Genomic DNA, 12,931 nt, shown 5'->3' with positions numbered 1-12,931 from the left:
ACCACTCTTCTACGTGGTGTGCCACTGGTCTCTTAGGCAGAGAATCGAAAAGTTGGGGTAAAATAGAGTCAGCTCCACCAGCTACCAGACACTAACAGCAACTCTCCTCCACAGCACCAGGTTTCTTCTCTGTCTCTCTTTTCTGTTCTCTTACTCATTTGCTCTCTTTTACTCTGACACACACCCACACACACAAACACACACCAACCGTCACTCCTGGCTGAAAGAAGACAGGACCACAGGAGAACTGTTAAACACCTTTACTTCTGCTCACCCAGCTCATCAGCAATCGCTATGCCCAGGATGTGGACTCTTATCTTGGGGGTCATGTTGGAATTACTGGCCTCCTCCAGGTCGGAAATTCAAGGTGAGGAGATGTGCCTTTTTCCCAGTGGATTTCCCTTTGTTTGGGGATTTTTTTTTTCTTATTTGCCTAAATTGTACCGGTCTCTCAGGCAGCAGGAGTTTCTGAAAAGATTTTACCCAGACACTGTTATTACTCTGTGGAAAAAGACACCACTTAAAAGAAAGAGACTCTGCTCTGCTGCTTGTAGAATGCATGTGTAGATGCCGGCGAGAGAGTGTGAGCAACACCAGCACAGACAGTCTGGCAGTCCGAGACTCCTGATAGACACAAAGGAGATAGGCGCTCTTGCTCACTCTCTGTTTGTACGCTGGCAAGTGAACCTTATTGGGGTTTTGGATGACCAGTTTAGCTTTCAGAAGCTTTAAAGTAGAAGCAGAAGGAGATTTTTTTTCTTTGCTGGCACGCTTAATGCTACATCCTCTAACACAAAGGATGTAATCACCCTGGCAATGTCTCTCTGTCTGTCTCTTTTTCTTTGTCTCTTTCACACATGCTATTTCTGTCTAAGGTTTTGATTGGATTTGTTGCTTGGAGCGATATATCTCAGGAGGTGAAGCTGGTACAGAATCAAACAGGTCTGGGGCTTGTCTGGCTTATTCTCTCAGGAGCTGGTGGTTAGTTTGTTCATAGAGACTGCCTTTGGCACTGCGCCAGAGAACAATCAGCACCAAGCCATGAATTTGACCTGGATTTAAAGGCAAATGTCAGACTACTTACCTGAACCGCTCATGTATGTGACATCAAGTGCATGTAGGAGGGGGGGGGGGGATCCACGCTCCCCCATAGTGCTTCAACATGTGTTTGCCCCTCAAGACTCGTTGTGGATTGTGTAGCTGTGAGTTGTGTGCATGTGTGTCTGCGTCTGTATCTCAGTGTCTGAGTGTCAGAGTAATTGGTGTCTGGAAACTTAAGTGTCCTGCAGTGGTTACTGCTCATCCTGATCCAGACAATGTCTGTTTTGCCACAAGCACAGCAATGAGAGCAGGTCTCGTGGACCAGTGACCGAACCAGACATCCACAAGATATCTAGATAGTTTTAAAGATACTTATTGCGTGGCTTCAGGAAATGATTCTGTGAAGATTTATAAGTAATATACCATATAAATAATCCATAGTAATGGCTGCAAATGCCCTAAAGGCTGTCATATTAATTTTTTACCAAGTAGTTCATGTAATTTATTTGATCAGTTTAAATTAATATGTAACTGCATGGCCTTTTGCCAGGGATGCAGTAAGACCCATATTTAGATTAAATCAAATCTATTGCTGCTTTTCAATAATTCATCCAGTGGTGAGAGTCTGTGAAATCTTTCATATGTGATCATTCGTAAATATCTATCAATAGGTAAAGATAAATAATTGATCCTAATGAAACAATAAGGCAATGAGTTAGAGAGCAGAAGCAGTCTCCATAATGTACATGCACTTGGCCCAAAGTGGGTTGTGGCTGAATATTTGCCTCTTTGGTTTAGAAACCCCTGCTGTGGTGCTCGTGTTAGGTTTTGAGGTGAAGGATGGTCAAAGCCCCAGTGCAGGCACTCACAAAGAGGGCTTATACTTTTGTAGGTTCTGAGTACCTCCAGACACATGTCTCTTTCACCAATATAACCTCTGGTATGAATGAGTTTCCGTGTCCATGCATCATTACAGTTTGTTATAAGTTTTAGAGTTGCTCACCTTTTTTTCTTTTGTTTTGCATGTTTCAACCTTCCTATTAGTACATGCCCTCTGCTCTTTGTCTTTCTTTTATGCATCAAAGTCTTTGTTACAAGCATGCTTTCTTAGAAAAAGTTCTATGTACCCAGCTAATCTGTGGTTCAGCTGAAACTTGTACCACACAGGAAATAGAAATGTGAATAATACTTGAATCTGAGATTTTGAGAGATAAAGTAAGTTATGCCTTTGCACAATTAGGAAATAAGGCTGATGTGATTCTTGTTTGCTGAGTGAAGCTAGGCTAACACTGGTTATGTCAACTCTAGAATAAAGGCTGGAAACAGATGGAGAAACAGGAAACTGTGCACATTTTCCTTTTACATTTTTTTAACATTTGTTTTGATTAACACGAAAAGAATAACTGATGATAGTTATAGCCTTTTTCTTGACTTTTAGAGGAAGCTAAATGTATTTCCCTGTTACTTCATACAGTTGGTAAGCTAAGAAGTGACTTCCACTTACTTCCCATAATGTGAGACACACAAGTTTTTTTTCAGCAGTCACAGAAAGCTCTTGAAAAAAGCTCAAGTAAAACTCTTGAATGAAAAATAAAAACCTGGGTATTCATGAAAATGTGTTTAAAATTGATTTTTCCTCTTGTAAATGCATCAGTTTGATGGTTTATACCTCTGTCAGCCAATCAAAAGGACTTCTGCAAGAGATAGTGTGGTACTTCCACTTTTTAAACTTTACTATTCAACTTTATTTATTTGTTTTTTATTTAGATTTAAAGTTTAGGAAAAGGGTGTGAAAGGGTGTGAAAGTACATGTGATAGATTTGATAAATCTGATAAATATGGTATTTTTGTTTTTAAAGGAAAATAAATCAGGTGGGTGGTGCAGGAAGCCTGAAGGTGGGAAAGGAAATGACAGTTTAGAGTGAAAGTCAGATAATAACAGTCCTTGTGACCTTGCTTTTGTGTTCTTGTGTGCATATTTTCACAAGAGCTTGTGTTTCACCTGTCCCACTGGCCCATTGGACCTTTGTTGTGATGAATGGAGGGAAAGACGCATCTGCTGACAGAGCAACTTTACTCAAGTGTGAGAATGCAGGATACTGGAGCATTGTGGGAGCTATGACCACAAGGACCCTCTCTCACAAATAGCTGATGAACAAAATGGATGTTAATGTGGTCGTGGGACACGTGCAGCTGATTTTCTGTTCAAGCATTGAATTCCCACGTATAAATTAATATTTTTAGAAATGTTGTGAGTCATACTTTATGTGCAAGGTTTCACTACTTATCTCACTTAGGCTCCAGCCTACTGTGATCCTATCTTAGCTGTCACAGAGTGAGAGGAAAGGTAAATTCAGGACACACCACCAGTGTTTCACGGGCCTCTCGGTGAGAAGGAAAACTACAGCCAATTTCGAATCACAAATCAACCTGTCGTGCATAAATTTGGACTCCGGAGCACCCACAGAAGATGCATGCAGGGAGAACATGTAAACTCCACACAGAAAGCCCCCAGCTAACCACAGCGTTCTTGCTGTGAAGTGCCAGCGCTAACCACTGCACGACTTTGCTGCTTCCCTTTTCAGTAAAGTGCACCTCAGAAAATGTGGATAAGAGAATAAAAATAAACACAACCCGTGTGCGTGTGTTCCTGCTTTCCATGGCGTGCCATGTGAAACCAAGAAGAAATTATCAGTGACTGTTCCTGCGCATGTGTGTCTGTGATGCGCTTGTCTGTTTGCGCACCTGTGCGCAGGGGGCAAATTGTACTTTATTGCTGCCCTAGAAAAGACAAGCAGAGAGTAATGAAAGAAAACAAGACAAAATGAGAGAGAGCAGGAAAAAAAGTGATAGTTGAGAGTCAGGCTTGTCAATTACTTCTACAGCAGCTGGAGGTTTTGGCAAGAACCTGTGCTAAAGCTCTCTTTCTCTTAGGCTTTGTATCTACAGACTACACAGTCTCCTTGGTTTCAACTCCATTAGGTGACAATAGAGCCTTTGGGAGAGTCAGTGCCTTGGCACAACAGGTTTCTGGGCTGTATAAAGACACCCATGACTGTTCCCTCTGCACACTAATGATTGCTCCTAAGATTCATGTCAGCCTCTTTTTCATCGCGCAGAGCCGTGCTCGCTTTGATCTCTCTGGGCACAGAGAGAAACACGGTCCCATGTGGCAGCAAACGTTGAAGTTCTTTCAGGTGTGTGTGTGCATATGTGTGAAAGTGAGAGATAAAAAAGTGGTGGTGGCGAGGGAGTTAGCGAGGGCAAAGATCAGAAGTTGCTCTGCAATAAAAGTTGCACTGCCTTTTTTTTGCCTAACTGCTTATAACAGCAGAGATCTCAACTTCCGTCTGTTGCTAGTGCTCTGTTTACTCATAACAGCCAGTGGAAAGTGGGTGGACCTATTTTTTAATCATATCTGGCGTTTTATAAGACTCCTGTCTTTATTTCAAGGAGATAAGCATGCTATCAAATTAAAAATAACAATTTTATGTGTATCTCAATGTTTGGAGTGGAGAAAAGGAAGTTTACACTAAAGCAAAATTAAAATTTTTCTTTTTGGTAACTCTTTACAGTACGGTTACATGAAAAATTGAATGATTAACAGGTTCTCTTATCAAGCGTGGCTTAGAATCAAGTTGTTTTAATGAAAATGATTTATGAGTTAGACAACTTTATAGTTTAATGCTGGTTAATGTTTGCAGATGTACTCTAATCATTGAACGTATTGACATTAGGCTACTTATGGGCAGTTTACTCCAAATGATTTGCAGATGCAGACATCACATTTTGCTTCACTGATAAAACATAAAATAGAATAGGAGTCTGATTTATGATTATTGTGGTAAGCTGTTACATTAAGCACTGCGTCAAGTATTATGTCTGAGATACTGTTAATCTGTGCACTCACGTCACTATGAAAGATAAAGCTATGGTTGATGAGGTTTCACATGATGCTTTCCAATACATTTTGAAGAATTCATGTACCTTAGATATTTCCTGGAAGTATGTCTTTTTCTGTTTATATACTGCTATATAAGTCTCAGAAATCCTTACAATTATTCTTTACTGCCTCTAAATAAACAACTTCACTAATGTTTTTATAGTACAGCAGGGGTGTTCAACTCCAGGCCTCAAGGGCCGGTGTCCTGCAGGTTTTAGATGTGTGCTTTATCCAACACAGTAATTTAAATGGCTAAATTACCTCCTCAACATGTCTTTAGGTTCTCCAGAGGCCTGGGAATGAACTAATCATTTGATTCAGGTGTGCTGAGCCAGGGTGGTATCTAAAACCTGCAGGACACCGGCCCTTGAGGCCTGGAGTTGGACACCCCTGTACTACAACTAGGTTTATTTCATGTTGTATTGATTGCAGGAGAATTGTATTGCTGTATAAAGACATTTTTAAAGTAGTACTTTGTTATATTGTTGCCAAAGAGTGTTTTAGAGTGTCTCCAGAGTATTTTACTGATTTTCACTATAGAGAAGGGGTTTTTTTGTTTGTTTATTTTTAGGTTTTTTACTGCACCTCACAAGGAAGGTGTGGTCTCAGTTTTAGTTTTGTGGAACAGTTTCAACAAGTTTCTGATCAGCTAACTTTGGTTATTGCATATTTCTCCTCCAAGAGACCCATACTGATCATACTGTTGCTCCAAACAAGGAACAACAGTTTAACACTTTCACACTTGACTGCAGGAAGTTAAGATAAATCATGTGCGTCATTTTCCTGTGTGATGTGTGATTAAGGCATCATGCATGCTACCATGGCAACAAATTTAAACAAGCACCAAACAGAAGAAAACAGAAGATTTTTTTTCTGTACATGAACAACACGAATTTAAATAGATACTGCATTTGCATTTTGTGAATCTTGCTGCACAAATCTGTTTTGTTGTTGTTGTTTTTCAGTCTGAATCAACAGTTCAGGCTTTTGTTTCTTATGGTGTTTATGATTATTTTGATGTTGAGATTGTAATTTCTGATAAAAAATGTTTTCAGGCTAACTTTCAAAACTTACACAGGAGTTTTGTATGCAGTGGCAAGTATCTCCCTCATTCTCAGTCGTGCTCTGGAAAATCTCCAGGTGTCTAAATTCTAAAATTGATTTCTTGCCAATACCAACGGTTACAGTGTGTGCGTGTGTGTGTGTGTGTGTGTGTGTGTGTGTGTGTGTGTGTGTGTGTACACCGTGCACCTGTGGCTCTATGACAGGAGTAGCTATGTATACACAAACTTCTGTTAGCTCATTGCTCATTTGCTAACCCTAGCTTGCCTTTCAGCATCACAAAGTCATTTTGCTGAAGATTAACTTACACAAATTACCTCACATGACACAGAACACACAGTGCATGGGACTCTGTGACACTTTCCTTTTTGTGGAATTATTGTAAAGACATAAAGCATGTTTACGCCAAAAAAGTGTTATTTTAACAAAGTGGTTACTTTAATTTTTAGTTTTGTCTTGTGTAATTTCCAGGGGTAGGAAGCATACATTGCAATGTGTGAACTCTTAAGCTAAAATCTATAGTTGTTATTGTGTGTACTACCAGAGTCATGATACGTTTGTATACAAAAATATTATCATTATTTTCAGTAGTGTAAGTATTATTAGTCTTAGTAGTTTATTATTATTATTATTACCACATGTTGAATTGCGATTCTGTTTGATTTGCTGTTATTTTCTCCAAATCCCTTAACCCAAATAACAAGTCTTCTCCATGTGTTACTGCAAGTGGCCTATACAGTGAATAGAGATCAAACCAGTAAAACCGATTCAGATTTTTTTTTCTGTTTCTCCCTGCAGTGAATGTCCGAAGCTGCAGCATTGCTGGAGTTTTCCGGGCTGAAGGAAATGACCGTCACTCTTTGGACTATAGCATGGCTGAAAAAGTGTGTGAGCAACAGAAGAGCACCATTGCAACCCTAGAACAAATCCAGGAGGCCTATAATGCATCTATGGAAACCTGCAGGTGCATCAACAAGCATTCTTCTAAAAATGTGTATTTGTATTCACGGTTACGAGTTAAATTGTTTTAACGGAAATTTATTTTCTTATTTCTCGGATCCCCCCTTTTTGGGGATTTTTTTTTAAAGTTTTGGTTTTGATTTTGGAATATAGACCCTAATTTAAATCATGTGATGCTTTTGGGTCCTCTTGTGTTGTTTTTGTGCGTGTGTCCCTTTAGCTAAAATGTGCACATATAAAAGTCATCACGACTGACCATCATTTACCCTCCAGTTGAGGAAACCACCTTCCCATCAACTCTATTAGTTGTGGGATGTGTTTTAGCATGATTTAATTTGATAGATTGCATCCACTGTTAACAAATGTACAATCATTTTAACATAAGAATATTACTAACAATATTATTGTATCTGTTTAGGAACGGCTGGATCAGCAATATGAGCATCGCCATCCTCAGACACAAGAGCCACGAAAATTGTTCAAAGAGCATGATTGGTTTAATTATAAATACAAAAGTACAGCGTGATGAGAAATATGATGTCTACTGCTATGATGAAAATGGTAACTTTCACAAAATGAATAAAGCTGTTACCCAGCTGCAATCAAATGCTAATATACAAATTGTCTTGTAAATTTGCAGTCTAGATTTAATTGAACTTGGCTTTTTGGTGATGTCTTCTTCCTGCTTCCTTTTGTGTCAGCTGGATCAAAGAAGAACTGCACCAACAAATTTGATTTGAGAAAACTCCAAAATCCACCAGGTAAGCAAAGTAAGCCCATTCCCTCTGTCGTTGCTTTAATACATCTGGCATCCATAGTTAATAAGGAGAGGTTATTTGTGAACGTGAACATTTTTTACGATACAGAATTTAACTAAGCAACTTGGTGATTAGACTCTGATGATCCATCACAGCAGAAAAGAATCCCATTGGTGAAAGGAATTAGGAGAGGAACCCTCAGAGTGTAGAAGCTGGTGGTGATGAAAATTAAAATGAGTTGGTGAGGTGTGGTTCTGAGTGACCAGGATGAGGAGGAGATTGGGAGGAGGTGGGTTGCATGAATCAAAGTCTGAAAGTCAGAATGAGCACTGAGATTTAAAACAGCTATGGAATAAGGGTGGGATGTCACTCAAGTTCATACGTATGTAGACGAGTTAATACTTTTGGCAATGTAGTGTATAATGACCAAAGTCATAATAGTAATGCTATATAATGGTGACGGCTAAATCGTTATTGCCTTGTACGATAATCTGTACCTGGAATGTACGATGAACTCACCAACCATTTAATTAGGTACAACTGTTCACCTGGCTGCCCATATCAGTAATCACAGTGCAGCAACTCAGTGGATTTAGACAGGTAGAAGTTGTCAAGATGACCTGCAGAAGTTCAAATTGAATGAAGGTGGAATGGTTGCTGGTATCAGACAAGCTGGTTTTCTGGGATTTTCCCACACAACTATTTCTAGGGTTTACAGAGAATGATCTGAAAAAGATGAAATATCCAGTGAGCGGCAGTTTCCCTGGGCAGAAATGTCTAGTTGGTGTCAGAGGTCAGATGAGAACAACTGCTTTGAGCTGCAAGGAAGGCAACATAAAAACCAAGGAATGCACAACACATCAAACCCGGAAACAGATGGGCTACAGAAGCAGAAGAACACCCCACGTTCCATCCCTGACATTTTCTTGGCACTCTGGGTCCCTTGGTACCAACTGAGCATTAGTTAAACTCCACAGGCTACCTGAGTGTTTTTGCTGCCCATGTCCATTCTTTTATGACCACAGTATAGCGATCTTCTGATGCCTGTTTCCAGCAGGATAATGTAGCATGTCATAAATCATCTCAATCTGGTTTCTTAGCATGGCAACGAGGCCACTGCGCTCAGTCACCAGACCACAGTCACCAGATCTCAGTCCAATAGAACACTTTTGGGATGTAGTGAAACAGAACAATAGAATAGAATGCTTTTAATTGTCACAATATATTTTGGCATATATCATTAGCATCCATTCATTCACCAATTTTTACACTTATCCAGTTAAAGGCACTAAGGAGCTTGAGACCATCCCAGCTCCTATAGAATGAGAGGCAGGGTACATGTGTGAATGTGGGATGTCATTAACATGAAAGATCATTTTGTAGCATTGCATAATTATTTGAAAACTTGTAAGCAAAGAAAACGGAAATCCTCGAAACAAAACTAATATTCTTGTTGCTTCTTGCGAAGTCACTTAGAAAGTTCAAGTTACTTTTGATGTCCATGAATACTCAATATTATCAAAGTGATCCCAGAAGAAAAAAATTAAAAGTTATGTTTTGTTATAACCGTTATAACCATGCATGACTCTTTCTTTTCTGATTCCTGCCTCCATCCTGAAAACCCAACAGCAACCAAAGGTGAAGAAAAGACAACTACACCTCAAGCCCTTGAAGACGAGACAGACCCAACTCTACAAAATTTTAATATTACAGAGGATTCCTATGAAGATCCTGATGCAGGGCCTACTGAAGAGACTGAGACCATCAGTATGAGTACATTACCAGTCCTGTCCACTTCCAGTCCTGCAGAAATCGACAATGGATCAGGGGGGGTGTCGTATGAGTTGGAACCCTATACAACAGTTTCAACAACTAAGGAAATGCAAACTCCTCTTGGGGATGAGACAAAGAGTCATGACGAATATTCTTCCACAACACAATGTAAGAAAAACATACAGCAATGCAAACTCAGAACAAAGAGTTTTGTATATGAATACAGTTCAGTTCAGGATTGAGATGTATTCTTCATGATTTTGATCATCTATACTGATAAAATATAATGACAGTATAATGCTTTGCCATAGTATACAAAGCCTATTTCTCCTAGACACTGTATTGAACTCAGGCCATGTGTTATTTGCTCTACATTCTTCTATCTTTGTATATTCCAAAGATAGAATAATGAAAAATGATAATGTTTAATTTCAATAATGTCAAATTGTTTATAATTTTATAACTTAACATAGAAAAATGCTGTCATAATGTACCATAATGACATCTCATGCAACAGGTCTGCTGGGGATGGCTAAAGTAAGTTTTAGAACTTAGGACGCCCCCTTGTGTTAGTTTGAGTTGTACAATTTTATTTGCTGAAGGCACTGACACCTTAACTCAAAAAGGTTTAATTAAAGGCCTAATAACAGTGCTATAAGTGACACTTTGGGAGAGATAATGCAGAGGGGGAAACAGCTTTATTGATATTTTGCAGTTTGTAGTATCTAGTAATGCACACCAGTCTGGTCCACTCACAGAGAAAAGGAAATTAAATGTGAATGGTAATATTTAAGACATATTTATTTTTGAGACATCTATATGCCAATAAATGACTTATATCTAGGATGGTATAAACTGAATATCTCTTGTTTTGTTGAAATCAGATGGCAAAGGTCGCATGGCAGTTTCTACTGAAAAGCCTAAGTCACGGGGCGACAGTGACTCAAGTAAGCAAGTTATTTCACCAATACCATATAAAGAGTCATTGCAGTTATGTCATACTATGCAATCCTATTTACACTCTGGACTGACATTGATTTTTACTTCTTTTAATCCTAACTTTTATGTCTCCTTCTAGATTGGATTGTTATTCTTCTAGTGATTGTGGCAGTCATTATTATTATTCTTCTATGTGCAGCTGTCGCCAAGAGAAAAAGGTATGACTTGGATTACCATCATAATAGGACTGACAATTAACACCTAGTAAAACACCCCTCTATATGCTACACAGTGAGGCATTGCAAAAAGTAACATTAATTATATGTGTATCTAAATGTGCTTTTGCAGCTTGTGCGGCAAGACACAAACCCTGATAATCACAAAAGACACAGGTGAAGGCAATGGAACAGCAGCGGCATCTGGCTCCCAGAACCAGGAAATGGTGACCCTCATGAGCAAGGAGAAGGTCCAAGAGAACGGCAACACAGAGGAATTCACTGTCATCACTCTGGGAGAGTCGACAGATAAAGAGCAGCTGGCATGAGGGATGATAGTGCAGATGATAGTTGGTTAGAGGAGTCAAAATGAGGAGATGATCAAGACAGTAGATGGGTGGGGCGGGGGCTCCAGTTTCTGGGGGGGATAAAATTGCTTTTGGTGGCAAGCACTGAAGGGTGTTACAGAGACTGTCTAGCTGAGGCTTGGCTTCAGACTCAGTACTCAGTGGGTCTGAAGCATGTCTTTTAACATGGGCAACATTTTGTTTGTCTGGTAGCACAGACTGAATGTTGCTCAGGGGTTGGGAATGTATTTTTTGTTTGTTTTCGCGTTTGTACATTTGTATGTTTTATTGATGATAAAGCCATAGGCGCAAGTGTTTAAGGGGACATGAGGAGTGACAACAAATTTAGATAATGTTCATCTCTTTTAGAGAAGGTGGATCCCAAAATTTGCAATTCAGCCTAAATGGAAAAGATGGAATCAGCAATGAGAAGTGATTTATCTTCTTTAACTTACATCAATAATGTTAGGCCACCAGTCCCCCCAAGTATTTAATTTATTTTTTTCACTATTGTTAATGGCTCGTGTATATTTCAAACATTTCCTGAGAACTGAAATGTTCTTTTCCATGTTCAAGAAAACTGGGGATGTCACTACCTTAATTTATGCAGCTTTTTCTTGATCTCTGTATATAAAGTATGTATATTGAAAATGACTTAGCAATAGCTCCATGTGTCTTCTTGTTTGTTTTTTGTATTTTTTTTAATAGTAAGGGCTTAGTACCTGTTTTAAGGAGGTTTCCGAGGGTCATTTAATTAGAAGCTGTATCTTGAGAAACACTGAGGATGAAATTGTGAAACAATTGTGATTTTGCAATAGTCAAAGTTAATTTAAGGCATCAAAAATTTATGCATCACTGAAGTCAGTTAAAATAATGTACATTTATACTGAGTTGCAAATATGAGGATACCTTGATGTTATCCTGAGGATAAGAAGAATCATAGTAAAGATGTAACCATACTATATACACAGTGTGTACATTCATTGGGGCTAAAGGACCGCACAAAAGAAACAATTTGACTGTAACTATTTCCAATGCCAAATTTGCCACACGAATGACAGGTGCTTGTCATTGGATACTGAATAGCACATACAATAATAACATATGCTTGTACTGTATGTGAAAGGTTGTTTCAAGAGAAAAAGACTGCAACAATACTGTCTATGTGTTCCCAAGAGAGGGGTTTGTAATGATGACACTTGCTCTGATGTGCCAGTTGCTCAAACATGTAAACAAAATGCTGCATTTTTTTCTACTGACCCCTTCAAAGCTAAAATATACATTTTTTCCTATCAAGATCAATTCCTGTGTGCCAACCTTTTGTTGATTTGCAAACAGATTTAGGTTTGTGAATTCCTCCTTTTTTCTCTAAAATGATTTGCTTTGAACAGAAGTAGCAAATGTATTAGAGTTGCCAGCTTTATAACAGAATAACGCATGTCATTGAAATAATTTGTAAAGTCTTGAATTAAATAAATGTGTACATAAACAGATTTGCTGGAATTGGGTGTTCCCTCCGTAATTACTGTTGCTTTTTGTGTAGTGACAAAGGGAGCAATCGATCGGTGTAGCCAGAGAGGAAATGCAAGTGGTTACACTGCGCTGCATAACAGGAAGAGAAGTTTCCATGGTACCAGGACTGTGACGAGAGAACATGTTTACACAGAAGTCAGAAAGAGAAAAAGACGGCCATTTTGAAAGACAGAGAAGGCTTCTTTCCTGGATTAAAATGCATGCAGTGTAGTCACAATGACAACAGAGAAGTATTACTGGGTTTTTTTCCCATGCATTTATTGCACAGTGCACTGTCTAATTCACTGACACTGATGAATAATGGAGAAGTCCTTGAATCAGTATTAGTTTCAATAGTTAGCAAGGGGTGGTTCATCTGTT

General features: G+C 38.9%; 1 protein-coding gene across 1 annotated transcript; it reads left to right on the top strand.

Annotated features, from left to right (window-relative positions):
• Positions 1–12,541, top strand: cd44b (CD44 molecule (Indian blood group) b). Its single transcript, XM_031728623.2, has 8 exons — positions 1–367; positions 6,845–7,010; positions 7,425–7,567; positions 7,708–7,767; positions 9,394–9,705; positions 10,422–10,484; positions 10,616–10,694; positions 10,825–12,541. Exons 1-8 carry the CDS (start codon positions 295–297, stop codon positions 11,018–11,020), a joined length of 1,092 nt encoding a protein of 363 aa, XP_031584483.1. The 5' UTR covers positions 1–294; the 3' UTR covers positions 11,021–12,541.
• Positions 12,542–12,931: the final 390 nt, after the last annotated feature.

Source organism: Oreochromis aureus, linkage group 7, assembly GCF_013358895.1.
Source record: "Oreochromis aureus strain Israel breed Guangdong linkage group 7, ZZ_aureus, whole genome shotgun sequence".
NCBI classification, from domain to species: Eukaryota; Metazoa; Chordata; class Actinopteri; order Cichliformes; family Cichlidae; genus Oreochromis; species Oreochromis aureus.
Note: the sequence above shows the minus strand (reverse complement) of the source record. Positions and strands in the feature narration are given on the sequence as shown.

Coding starts and splice junctions, on each gene's coding strand:
- cd44b (XM_031728623.2), top strand. CDS start 295: ATGCCCAGGATGTGGACTCTTATCTTGGGGGTCATGTTGGAATTACTG. Junction 7,768..9,393: donor AAAACTCCAAAATCCACCAG/GTAAGCAAAGTA, acceptor AAAACCCAACAG/CAACCAAAGGTGAAGAAAAG. Junction 10,695..10,824: donor GCTGTCGCCAAGAGAAAAAG/GTATGACTTGGA, acceptor GTGCTTTTGCAG/CTTGTGCGGCAAGACACAAA.